Source organism: Macrotis lagotis, chromosome 8 (genome assembly GCF_037893015.1).
Source record: "Macrotis lagotis isolate mMagLag1 chromosome 8, bilby.v1.9.chrom.fasta, whole genome shotgun sequence".
Taxonomy (NCBI): Eukaryota; Metazoa; Chordata; class Mammalia; order Peramelemorphia; family Peramelidae; genus Macrotis; species Macrotis lagotis.
In genome coordinates, this window is record NC_133665.1 from 151975411 (window position 1) to 151989912 (window position 14502).

At 36.9% G+C, this 14502-nt stretch overlaps 1 protein-coding gene across 2 annotated transcripts in view; it reads right to left on the reverse strand.

Moving 5' to 3' along the window:
* LOC141494999 (contactin-4) overlaps window positions 1-14502 on the reverse strand; it is a 582571-nt gene that overhangs the window by 3609 nt on the left and 564460 nt on the right. For both annotated transcript variants that reach the window (XM_074196081.1, XM_074196080.1), the window contains 4 exons: window positions 12471-12586; window positions 11551-11737; window positions 11036-11148; window positions 1558-1726 (listed from right to left, as the gene is read on the reverse strand). In XM_074196081.1, the coding sequence (XP_074052182.1) occupies window positions 1558-1726; window positions 11036-11148; window positions 11551-11737; window positions 12471-12586 (585 nt within the window). The remainder of the gene's footprint in view (window positions 1-1557; window positions 1727-11035; window positions 11149-11550; window positions 11738-12470; window positions 12587-14502) is intronic.

The window sequence follows — 14502 nt, forward strand, 5'->3', positions numbered from 1 at the left end:
CCCCATTGCCTTAAATAAAAAAAATAATAAAAAAAAGCAAATTAGTAAGAAGGTTTCAATCTCCTTTGCAATAAAGGCTTCAAATCACTTTGCAGAGTAAATTCCCTATATTCATGAAATCATAGTTTCTATTTTTATCCCTATAATCTCTGTATATAGGGAATTGAATTAGCCTTTAGTTCACACTATCTTCAGTTTATTATATATTGAAAATCAATCAATAAACATCTGTTAAATGTCTACTATGTGCGAGGTAGTGTGGTAATTGCTGAAGATACAAAAATAAGCAAAAGATAGTTTTTGACCTCAAGGAGTTTATAATCTTAATGAATCTACTTCTATCAAAGATTTATCCCTCTCTACACAAATGAAAGATCTTGGTGTTTATAATCATATATACTATGCCATGTGACATGAAGTCTGGAGGATAATTTTGTGAAATCTCAGGGGAAAAGTTGGTCAAACTGTGTGAGTGTTGGGAACGTTTGGCTGAGTCTGGCTACGTGACATTAAATAGGCACAAATGAAAAGTTTTTTCTTAAGTTCCAAAAATCAACTTCACAAGTTGAAAGGTTTGGGGTTAGAAAATCTGATAAAAATTCAAATAGTTGCTTACTACCTTGGAGAACTTGGGCCAATCATACCTTAGTCTCATGCAGGAACATTTAGTTTCCTCATATGTAAAATGAGAGAGTTGCATTAGATGTCTTTGTCTTTTCAAGTCTCTTCAAGTTTCCAATCTTTGATGGATCTCTCCCCTCCTCCTCCTCCTCCTCCTCCTCCTTGCCTTGCCTCTTCTCTCTCTCTCTCCCCCCCCCTCTCATCATACACACATTCACACAGATACACACAGATATATATGGATACATACATACATATATATATATATATATATATATGAATATATAATACACAAACTGTCCAAAAATGCTGATTTGAGAGGTGGCCAATTCCCTTTTTTCTCTGAAGGCCTTCAAGTAGAGGCTAGATAGCTACTCTTTCTGTTAAAGAAAGGATTCTAGCTCTGTTACAACTTGGAATATAAACTCTTAGGGCAGGGGCTGTTCAGCTTTGTCCTTGATGACTTTGGAGCCCAACACAGCTTTGTGCATAGCAGGGATTTCATAAACGTAATGTGATCCCAGATGATTCTGAGATTCTGCAGTTCTATGTAAAGACCTTTCCTCTAGTTCATGCTAATTGACAGATTTTTTTTCTTTTCATTTTTACTCCATTTTTTTGTTTGGTGCTGCCTGAGGCTGTGTCAGCAGGCACAAATTGGTCTGGCTGTTTAATTGACTGATGACCTGTTAAGGCAGTCAAAACTGATTTGTACATTTGGAAATAGTCTGAGATCAGTGAGCATCAGTACCCTGAAGAAACCGAGTTATATGGAGTTCCTTTTTATTAGCTTTCTCCCTTGTCATACCTAATTGCTACTAGGTTTTGGTCCAGTGGTCCTGGGCTCATTTGCATGACTTGGCCACAAGATATCTCCATGCTCCCTTACATAGATAACATCTGTCAAACCAGGAAACTGAAAAATGATATTCTTACTTGATATCTTTGGAATTCGAATTTGTTCACTGCTACTGCCATCTCCTCCATCACTAAATGGCCTAATTTCTATTATGTAGTCTTCATCGAAAGGCAAAGAAAGCTCCACGGATGTTTTGTTTGTTTCAATTACAGATGTGCTGCTTTGTCTGTTCCATCTGTATAAAACCTATAATACAAAAACACAGGTGTCCATTACTGCCCTCAGAAGAGACCCCAAGTCTCCCACATGCCAAGCATTTACTTTCTTCACCTGTCCCATACTGGCAGGATGAAGTGAAACAATGACCAGAGGTGCTGTCCTCATCCTGGCTCCATTGTAATTTTCTAATAACCCCAATACTACATGTCTACGCAAAGCTTTGGAGTTTACAAAGATTTTTCCCAACCATAATCATCTTTAGACTTCATGACAGTTATGCAAAACAGGTTGGGGAATATTGTCACCTCTATTTGATAGATGAGGACACTGAGTTTCAGGGAGGATAGGTGAACTAGGGCCACAAAGCAACTTGTTGGGAGAGTTGGGATTCAGACTTTAGGTTCCATGTCCTTTCTCATATAATATGCTATCTCTCATGGTATAGTATGGCCATAAGATTATAAATGTAGGGGATCTAGGTACCTTAGAAGCCCCATTATAGATGTTGAAAGGTTAAATTCACAAGGGAAAAGTATTTTGTATAATGTCACACAGTTAGTAAATAGAAAACAGGATGGCAGGGGCGGCTAGGTGGCGTAGTGGATAAAGCACCGGCCCTGGAGTCAGGAGGACCTGGGTTCAAATCCGGTCTCAGACACTTAATAATTACCTAGCTGTGTGGCCTTGGGCAAGCCACTTAACCTCATTGCCTAGCAAAAATCTAAAAATAAAAAAAAATGAAAACAGGATGGCAATCTGAAAATCTTGATAACAATGACGTGGATATCCCAATGTGAAAAAAGAGTTTCAAACTATAACCCTTCCTTAAATTCTAGTTTTCTAAATTTTCTAAGGCTTAAACCTTTCTGATGACATTTAAATTAAATATAGTTTTTCAAATTAGTCTGAAAAATTCATTCATTCATTCTGAACGTATTTTTATCAAGTTATATATTAGAATGGAAATGGTTACAAATCAGTTATGTGATATTTATTAAATTGCTGTTTTGTGCCAGGATTTAGAAAAGATAGGAGTAAACCATCATCCTTGACTTTACTGAGTCTTTTTTATATTCTAGTTAGCATATTATCCAACTCAGCTAGTGGTTAAAGTGTTAGACTCGAGGTTCAGACATACGGAGCTGTGTGATCCTAGTTAAATCACAACCTTTCAGAGCCTTGGACTCTTATCTGTAAACTGGGAGGTTTGGATTTGGCCTCTGAATTCCTTTCTAGGTCTTAATCCATAATTCTATAACCTTATTTTACTCTGAGGACTCAAATATGTAGATATGTAGGCTTATCCTTGCTTTTTCATTCATTTGGCCATACCAATTCTCTCTGTAGAAAAGGAGGTATAGTCTGGGGAAAGAAGGGAGAAAAGTCTTCTGACTTCTCTCCAAGATATTCTTCTAGGATGAAAACTCTCATGGTTGCTCCCAGAGCAGCAATTTCATAAATGGTAAAAAGAAAGTAATTGGGAGGGAACACAATTGGACAAACCATTTCTCTAAAAGTCAGTAGTTTCTAGTTTTAGTCATGCCTCTTCTATGGATTTGCTATGTGGTCCCAAGATGCTCATGTAATCTCAACCCTCCACCCCCACTCTTAATATGGAGGAAAGAAAAGAGGAAATTTGTTATTTTGGTGAGTTGAAGGATAGTTTTAGTTCAAATGAATATTCTATACCTTGGACAAATCACTTTTCTCTTTGTTAATAGAAAAACATTATTTTACCATTTAAATTAATTGTATTATCAATATTTTTGTTACGTTGTTGTAACTTCCCATGACCAACCCCATTCTCCTTCCAGGAGACTCCTCCATTTAATAAAGCATCAGTGGTTAAGCAAAGCAAACCAACACGTCAGCCATGTCTAAAAAAGCACGACTATTTCATAACTATAGTCTGCTACCTTCCTGCTAATTTTTGGTAGGTGGCATGCCTTCAGATATCAAGAATGGTCCCTGAATTGATTGGAATCCTGATGTCTTTTGACATTGTTTCCTGTATGTCATTGTGGTCGTTGTTTAAATTGTTCTCTTTGCTCTGTTTACTTTTTTATTTATGGTTATCTTTTTTTTTAAAATCACCCAACACTTTCTATATTTCTTCCATTACCCATTAGAAAAGTAGTATGGTGCAGTGGAAGATCATGTTGGAAATGGAGACCTGCATTTGATGCTTATTACCCATATGATCTTGGATAAGCTTCATTTTCAGTTTCTTTATATATACAATGAGGGATTTGAACTAGTCAACCTCTGAGATACTGTGCTGCCCTAAATATATGATTCTATTATCTTTATACCAAAGATTTTTGAAAAAGAGGAGAAAAAAACAATTCAAACAAAAATGATGCAATACATCCACTTAATCAATTAGAGCCGGCATCATCCATTCCATTCTCCTCATTCTATTGATGAGGAAACAGAGGTGCAGGGAGGTTAAATGATTTACCTAGTCACATAGATAGCAAACAGCTGAGTCAGAATTTGATTATTCACTTCCTAAAGTCTTAGATTCTTCTTTGTAAAATAGAATAGCAAGCCACCTTCTCTCTTAAACCTTAGGCTGGCTATCTGGACAGTTCTTTACACAGGGTCCTTGCATTTCTCTGGGAAGGTATCAAGCTTTTGTATATCCCCTGGCACCCCAAGCCTCTAATTTATATCCTACTACCACAAAGTGCTGAATATCATTTCTTTAAGTTAGAAAGACTCATTGGCATCATTCCTCTACCTGAGGCAACTCAGATTTCTACTTCAGTGTCCCCTTAGTCCTTACTAATGACTATGCACCAATAAATCCCTTGGTTTATTTAGAGATGTCAAAATTTTTCATTCCAGGGCTCTGGGAGAACAAGCTGGTTTATCAGATGCAGAATCACATCCCAACTTCTGGGATAAATTGCTTCTTTGATTTACCTCCCATCCTTTCCAGGTATCAGGAAATTCAACTAATTTAAGGTATAAATTCCACTCCCAAAAGAAAAATTTCCTGGGGAAAAAATAACAGGGTGAACCTAGTTTGAAAATTCATTTGCACCCTGTGATGAAATTGGCTTCTCTAGTGGAAGACTGGCATTTGGACCTCTTCTTTCCTGGAGGTGGGGTGGCTCATGGATAGATGGACCCTGCCCTGATCCATTGGCCTCATATCCAAAATTCGGGTACTCTATAGTCTCCTCCTACTCAAAGTCTATGCTCTAGGGCTTGACAGCCTAGGAGACTGCTAGGTGTCAAAGGATAGATCATTGCATCTGGAATCTAAGAGTCCTGAGTTCAAACCCAGCCTCATGTACTAGCTGTGTGACCATAGCCAAGTCATATAATGTCTCTTGCCTCAGTTTCTTCAACTGCAAAATATGAAAAATAATAACACCAAGATTGTTGTGAGGATCAAATGATATAATATTTGATCATACTGTATGTTTAGTACGATGCTTAGAATATAGGCTTGTTTCCTTTCTGGATACCTCTGGTTCTCTGCTCACTGACAGAGTGGAATAACAGCCAGACACAGGCCAATGAACATTTCACACCTTCTCATAAGCCTGGTGCCAACTCTAGCCACATGGTTCTCAATGAGAGGTAGCATGGCACTGTGGATAGAGTCAGCCTTGAAATCAGGAAGGTCTGGGTTATAATACTGGTTGACATGTAACCTCTCAGCACTCCAAAGAACTGGCTAACATGATAAGTCACAGAGAAGGTACCCAAGTTCATTGGTAGAGTCTCCTCGATGGGATTTACCCATGATGATGAAGAAATAGAGAGATCCAACCCAGGCTTACAATGAAGAAATGAAAAAAAAAACTACTGTACACAGCTAGGGAAAAAAAAAAACTACTGTAATACAGATAGCTAACATCTGTAGAGGGGCTATAGGAATTGCAGAGTTCTTTACATATCTATTGTTTCATTTGATCCCCCTGTGTGGCAGATCCTATGGGTATCATGAGCTGCAGTTTATAACTGGAGAAACTGAGGCTTGGAGGAGATAAAAACCGTCTGCCCTTGGGTACATAGCTTATAAATATCAGAAGCAGGATGCAAACCCAGATCTTTGTGATCATGTCTAGTCTCTATTTCTATGCTATATTTGGGGAGACTTCTTCCTACTAGTAAGAGCAGGGACATGATACCCCACATCATATAAATCAGAGATCTAACAACATCTCAAAGAAAGCTCTGGTCAGGTTTACAGGAAGCTGGGGAGAAAAAAACCTTTATCTAATTAAGTCAAAGGTGACATTAAATCTATGGAAAGGAGGTGGGATACAATTGGGGGCAGGATGGTGGAAGAGCCATTTCCTGCTGCTTCTGCTTTAAGTACCAGGAAGGTTGAAATATTTCAAACTCTAAATCTTAAAAAGTTAGCCTGTGCCTTTCAGACTATCCAGACAACTAATATAGAATGTAGAATGGGTCAAAGCATCCAGAAAACTCAGGTAAAATATTTTCTACATTAAAAAAATGGGACTTGACCTGTTTGCCACCGAGGAGAGTGGGGTGGGAAGGGAGGATGGAAAGAAATTTTGTAACTTAAAAAATAATAAAGATAAAACAATGGGACTTGGGGGATATGAGAGGAACTGGTATTTTCTGTACTGACTTAGTGAAGTTGAGCAGGGATAGTATAGCATAGTTGGTAGATCTCTGATTTTGGAGCAAAAGAAGATAGTGCTCTGTCCTTCCTCTCTTCAGCTTGAGATTACTAATTTATATGTTGTGCCTTCCCTAGTAGAATGATGATGGGGAGGAAATTTGTCCTTTGTTCTCAAAGAAGACCGTGGCATCAGGAAGGTGATGCCAAGATGATTAAGAGAATTGGATTTGAGTGAGGAGGGGCAGTGCTAAGTTGCCTGCCTCACTTTGTCCTCCAGAGCCATCTGGGTCTAATGACCAGATATGGATCAGGGCCCTGGATGGGAGTCAATCAGGGGTAAATGAATTACCCAAGGTCACACTAGCTAGTAAGTATCAAAAGTCAGAGGTCAGATTTGAACCCAGGTCCTCCTGACTCTAGAACTGGTGTGCTCTCCCCTATACCACCTATCCACTGCATCTTTCCTGGTAGACTACAAAATCCATGATGGCAGGAACTTTCTTTTTATGTCTTGTATCCTGTCTTTGAGAGACAATGAGAGAGGACAGATAAAGATCTGATCTTAGAATTAGGAAAACTTGGGTTTGAGTCCTGTCTTTGACATATTATCTTTTAGGCTTCACTTTAGGACTAAAAGCTGTGAAGAAGGTACTAATTTGCAATGGTTAACTTTCAGAATTTCACATCAATAAAACCACAGGACCAGTCCCTACGCCTATTCCCAGTGTCTAGCACATAGCAATGCCTGTGTTTGTTGCAGGTGTAAATATTTGCTAAATGAATGAATGACACCATCTGGTACTCTTTTCACTACATAAACATGCTTCAGAAGGGAAAAAATAGCTTATTTAAAAAAAAAGTGGTAGCCAGTAATCATTACCAATTATTACCTCTGGCGTCTTTTTTTTTCCCCTGATAAAAGAAAATCAAGTAATTTTCTAAAGCCAGTTCACTCAAAACAAAAAATTCCACTTCACTTTTTCATCACTGCACTTTTCAAAGTCTGAAAGCCCTAACAAATAATTTAGTAGCTCATTAGCCTTCAGCTCTTCTCTCATCACTCCCCTTGAAAAAGTCCTCAGATTTTATTTTCTACTAAAGATTCCCTGGCTGAACACTTATTACTTTCTATGGACTTCTGAAGCTTTCTGCAGTGTGCTTCTTACCTTTCTTTACTAGAAAAATGGGAGTTTGGGGGAAATAATTTATTTTTCCCTTGGTTTTGTAACTTTCCTATTAAACCTCCTTGGTTTCCAGCGATTTCATATTTGCATTCCAATCTCTTTAATTCTCAAAAGTGGTAGTGCCTCAGCAAAACTTGGAAGTAGAAAACTCTTTTTCACCATCTCTACTCTTTGGTGTTCTCTTCCACCTCCCTTGTACCAATGATGCTTCCTTCCGCTACCCCACATGGACAGATATATGATAAGCTAGTTCATATTTCAGCATTAACAACTCAGAGAATCATATAATTTTAGAGTGAGGAGGGAGTTTAGGAATCATCTAATCAACTGTCTCATTATAGAAGAAGAAAGGATGGGTAGATAGGGCCACTGAGCCATTTTCAATGATCTCAGAAAGTTATGGAGGATGTGGGATGATGTAATGGATAGACTATTGATCCTGGAGTGAGTTCAAATCTGGCCTCAAACACTTTCTTGCTGTGACCCAGTGTGCATCCCTTTATAATTTCCTCTTTTACACAAAAGAAGTCTTAATAACACCTACCTTGCAGGGATGTTGTGATGATCAAATGACATATCACTTGAAAAATGTCCAAATTTTTGAAAAAAAGGAAAGAGAATTGAGCCTACAAACTACAGAGTTTTGTATTTTATGTTGCTTCCTGATCAAAATAGAAAACAAACCAGTAAAGCAATGGTTTGTAAACATTTAGAAATGGATGTAATAGTCACAAAGAAGAGAAGAGAACAGGTAGGTAGCACAGCAAGCCTAGAGTCAAGGAAGACTCATCTTCCTGAGTTCAGTATGGTCTCAAATACTGAGTGACCCTTGAAAGTCACTTAATCCTGATTGCTTCAGTTTCTTTGTCTGTAAAATAAGCTGGAGTATCTTTGCCAAGAAAATCTCCAAAGGCATCACAAAGAGTCAGACATGGCAAAAACGATTGAAACAATCATAAAGAGTTAGCATGGCTTCATCATGAATAGGTCATACTGAACTCCTCATTTCCTTTTTTGATGGTATTATTAGACTAGTTTATGGCTAAATATTTATATAGTTCACTTTCAGGTCAGCAAAGCATTTGATAGATTTTTATGTTGACCTGGTAGAGAGATGAAGAAATATGGTCTAGATGACAATGCAATGAGATGGCTTGAGAAACAGCTTGAACAAGCAAAGCCAAAGAGCCACTATTAATGACTTGATGTCAGTTTTGTGGGAGGTATCTAGTAAGGTGTCCCATGGATTCATCTATGGACATCAGCTACTAAAACGTTTAACTATGTTTTAAGTAAATAGGTGTTTCTCAAATTTGCAAATGACACAAAGGTGCAGGGAATAGGGGTGGGTAGGTTGGGGTGCAGGGGGGTGGGGTGGAGGGGTGGTAAGTCCTATGCAGTTAAGTCACAGAGAGTAGCTAACAAGATCATTGTACAATACAATGAGATGAATTAAATAGAGATAAATATTATGTTCTATTCTTAAAGATCACTTTACAAATACAGTATGGGGGAGGTATAGTAAGATGGCATTTCATTTGGAAAAAAGGTGATTCCAAAAAAGATGATTCCACTAGTAAAAGAGTTACTTTGATCTTGGACTGCAAAGAGAGAAGCATAGAAACAGGGAAGCGATAGACTGATCTCATACAGGTTATATCTGGGTAATTCTAACTAATTCTGGGCACTTCTTTTTGTTAAAGATATCAACAAATTGGAAGCATTATAGAGGATAGTGCTATTTGTCCTAAGGTTAAAACTAGGGTCAATGAGTAAAATTTTCAGAAAGATAGATCCTTTAATCAAATGAAGCTCCCTTCCTAATAATTAGATACATCCAAATGGAATCAGCTGTCCCAAGAGGCAGAAGTTTCTCTTCTTGTGCAGTTTTTATAGGAAGACCAGATGATCATTTAGTGCCAGTGCTGAATGGGGGATTGGCTAGGTAGATACAAGGGAGACCTCTTCTGAAATCCCTTTCAACACTACAGTTTTATGACCATGAAACTCAGATTAGAGTTTCGATGGCTTTCTCATTAACCCTACTAGTGTGTGACAGAGGCAGGATTAGACTAAAAATAGTAATAGGTGGCATTTACATATCACTTTGAAGTTTAAAAAAACTTTATGTATGTCATACCATTTGATGCTCACAACAATCCTTTGAGATAAGCACTGCTATTATTCTCTCTTTACAGATGAGGATACTAAGACTCAGATAGGTTAAGTGCCTTCCTTTGTCACATAGGTGATTTGAGCTCAGATCATCCCTCAATTCAAGTCTAGATCCTTTCTTCCTATTTCTAAGTCTAGGGTTTTCTGTTTCTAGCTATGTGTTCTTTCTATAATATCACTCTACTAGGAATATTTGCATTCAAACAGAACACCAAATGAAGAGGTCAATACTTAATGAAATGGAATGCATTTCTAACTATGTAAACTTGAACACTATGACACCTGATTGAGGTTGATGTCCAGAGACAGACAGACCTTCCTGGTACCTCTCAATCACACTCAGTAAGCTTCCATTTATACCACCTTCACTTGAGATTAATTTGGTTTTAATAATTACTTTGTTATCTATTAACCACCGTGTTCTTCAGATGCTATCTGAAATCATCAGACAATCTCTTATTATGGAAATTTCTATATAATATCTATTTTAGAAAGGTGGGTAATTTTTCATTGGCTCTAAAAAATTTCTTCTTTCTTATTTGGATAAATAAGAGTTCTGGGTAAATTATTTATCTTCTCTCTTGTTGTGTCTTACTTTTCAGAACAATTTAGCAAACAGGTTCATTGATCAGCTTTTCATTGATATCCTCTGATTTTATAGATGAGAAATAGGGTCTATATAAGGTCAAATGACTTGCCTATGATCCCATGGAGAATAAATGGCAGAGTCAGGCCTCAAAAGCCAGATTTTCTGACTTCAAATCCTGTATTCCCTCCAATGTACCACTTTAAATTTACATTCTGATTTTTTGGAAGCAATCATACAAAGCTGCTGAAAATCACTATTAATGTCAACATACTATAATGACTATAGTTTTCAATGGTTCTATATTGTTCTTCCAGTACCTTAGCACTGCTTGAGTGATCAAGTGAATGAGTGCTCTCATTTCCACATAAAAATCGTCCACTATCGGAATAGACATACCAACAAAAATGATCAACCACCAGCAATATTTGGAACTGCATTACTATTCATAGAAAATAAAAAATAATTTCACAGGAAATATACAATGAATGTAAAATTTTGAAAGAGAGACTTTATGACTTGTTTGAAAATCCAGAAAAGGACACTGAGACTATTTTGATTTGGCCTGCTTAAATTAGGTCATTCAATTCAATACATCTTGGCCCACTGCAATGACCCATTTGTCTGTGATTCAGTTTTGGGCAGAGAGCCACATTTTGGCTTTGAAGTATAGATGAACAAGTTCTGGAATATTCACTACACATTTCATCTATGTCAAAAGAAAGGCAATGGTCCTGAGAAAACAGTCTCATTATTGGTCTTGTGAATTAGTTACCCACTTTGTATCCTTTTACTTCAGATTCATTGTCCAAGGCTTTGACTTGATCCCAATTCAGTATAATTTTGGAGTCAGATGAATTCCATATGATGTTTCCAGGGGGTTGACTTGGTGCTAAAAATTAAGATAGACGAAGTCATAGATTATTAAGTTTCAATATTTTCTGATGGATGTGTTCCTTACTAGAATCTTAAAGTGGAGGCAATTTAATGGGCAATTGCACTAATATGTATCTCCAAGGTCACTAAAACTCTGACATGACACAGTACTGCAAATGGAAAAGGATTCAGTTGGCTGCCCAACATCTACTGCTAGAAGAGGTAACACTCATTGATGAGATAAATGAAACCTAGATCTGTCTGATAGTATTACCAAAGGATCAGACAGCAGCATAAAAATCCACATAAATGCATATTTTTATGGAACTAGGAACTCAAATAATCACATGGGACCAATTCTGTGATCTTCATGAAAGAGGAAACATGGCAGACTTACTTCTAAATTGCGTGGACTTACGTGGTTTTTTGGTTGTCACATTGACGGTCACACTGTAGGGCCCAGTACCGGCGGTGTTGTAGGCCTTGACAGCCAGATGATATAAAGCACTGCCTTTCAAATTGGTTATTTTTGTTGATGTTTGATTTCCAATTGTTCTTATTTTTCTAGCATTCTCTTCTTTATCATCATGATTCCAGTATTTAACCTGGGGGGAAAAAATGACAGAACAGTTCAGGAATTCAAACCCACTATAAATATTTCCAGTGGTGTCCTTGAGGTAACTCTGTTGATTGGTTAAGTTAGAAGTGGTCTTGAACACCATTGTCTAAATGGCTCTTTCAAGGGCTTGGCTTTAGCTGCTCCGATAAACTATATTTCTCCCTTGGATTCATCTAAAATAATGAACACCCAATTTTGCTCATTTTTCCAGAGTTCTTTTGTATTCCAGGATGGGAAATTGGACTCTTACAGAGTGGTTTCATTAAATACTTTGCTTTTAACTTATGCTCACGCAACATAGACATTCTCATACCATTTTGCCAATGAGTATCTGTTTATGTATACATGTACATCTATGTATAGAATACATAAATAAAGCTACTGCAAAAGCAACATTAATGTCAATATTACATATTGGTTTTTAGTAGTTCTTCCTCCCAGTTCTTCCAGGAGAATCTACTGCACTAATGATCTAGTGAATAAGTGCTTTATATGCACAGGTGTGTATCAGAATACCAAAAGCAACTCCAGGGAAAAATGAAGCTCTCTCCCCCACCTTCATTGCCATATCTTATGTCTTTAGCTTATTCTCAGTCAGTAGCTGGGTCTCTAAAACATGTATTTTTAAGTGGCTATTTGTGCCCTCTTATCAGATATCATACATTTCACACTTAAAATTACTTATTCCTCTTGAGTCATAGAAAATGTATTTTTCTTACCTCATAACCCTGTATTCGTCCTTTGCTAAGTGACTCTAGGGGAGAGGACCAGAAAACTTCAATGTCTGTGGCAGAGAGGCTCCTGGCAAAGATGCTGGGTGGTGGTTTAGTTGGTTCTAAGGACATGAAAAAAGTCTTAATCTTATCAGGAATGATTATTTGTCTCTCATCTTAAAAATCAATTAATCACAAGGGATCCAAGATTTTTTTTTCTTTCTATTTTTTTGATCTTACCCCAAAATTTAACACACTTAAACCATCTTACCTAGGAGGAATTCTTATTTCACCTGGCTGGCTTTAAACGTTGTTCAATGCAATTGGTTAGCTATATGATTCTGCTCTGGAACTGACATTAAGATAGTGAAACATTTTCCCTTACTGTATAGGCTATGTCCCTCTTCTTCTTTTGTGAAAAATGTCTATAATCATGTCACTGTAGAAGATGCAAATATAAGTCCAGAATTTTAGTTTTTTTCCCTATATTCTTATCAACTAAGTAAATAATTATGTAACCTTGCCATCTGTCTGTTTCTAGTTATGTAGAAAATATATACAAAATGGTATGGGAATAATTAGGCAATGATGTGAAGACTTGTGAAACCAGGACATAGTTCTGTTATTTAGTGAGGTTAATATCATAACTGTCTCAATCCTGTGTTAATGAAAAGGATTTCAGCACAATTAGTTATCTCAAAAGACTGGTTGTGGTCTATCTTTTGCCTGAAAAAGACATTCACTTAAAGAGAGATCCACTATTACTAGGGGTTATTCTTTTGAACATGGTTAAAAGTTGAAAATGTTTTATTATAAATAACTTATTAATAAGTACTGTTCTTAAATTATATATTTATACATTTCATTCCAACATCTCTTGTTATAATGGTAGTTGACCTGGCAACTGTTAACAAAATTAATTAAAGTACATCTTATAAAAAGTGTTCTATTACTAATTCCTTAGCAGAATCTCATCCTTCTCATGGGGGAATGAACAAAGCCCAGTATAAAAATGAGATTCTAATTTTTGGTTTGTATTAGAGTTTGTTAGATACATCAATATAACAAGCGACTAACCTAAAAACGTAAATTCTCTGATCTAAAAGTTTCTAAATTTAACTTTCTAATGGTAGAGACTTAGTTGTTGGTAAAAATAAATGTAAAATTATGTTAAGACTAATTCTGTAGGAATTTTTTATCAGAGAAGGGAATCTTTACAAGTAACCCAAACCAGAGAAGTCAGCTAGCTGGGAACAGCTCTGAGACTTCACCTAAACCAGAAGGCTGTATCAAAGGTTTCCAGAGAAGCAGAAGCTTCTGAGTGTTAGGATTTGGCTCTATAAAATGGACAACTTTATTTATTTTTGCCTATTTGCTTTTTCACTATACATTTTTTTATTTGTAAGGACTACTTGCCAAAAGGGACTGTTATCTTTTGGCCTTGTCAATATGCTGATCAGTCTTTCTGTCTTTTGCCCTTACATTGTTGCCCATCATAAAATTCATAGTCAGATACCCTTGATGATGCCATATCAGTTAGTGATTCTTTGAGGAGACCATATGGCTCAATAGAATCAAATGGGGGAATGTGAGAAATGACTATTTCCCTCAAATTAATATTGGGGGGGAGGGAAATCCATATTTTTTCTTCCTATTTCCTCATTCAAAGTCCAGACTTTTGAGAACGTTTCTGACCTTGCCCCCAAATTTACCCCACCAGACCATATTAGGTGGAATTCTTACCTCAATGCCATAGGTGGAGTTCTTACCCCAACTAAAGAAGACCTTATAAAGAGAATCTAATCTATATGAATTCTGGCCAAACAGGTTTAGGTTAAGGTGGAGGAAGATCCCTAGATTGTCCAAAGGTATGAAGTAGTTTGGGAAGAGAGGAGTAAGAGTGACATAATCGGTCACCTACCTAGTCCATCATTAGTATAGGTCCACTTTTCATTAATTCAATTAATTCTCTCATTAATTGTTAACCTATCAGGGTTGATTTCTGCTTGTTTGGAATACCTACTATTCCAAGGGTATA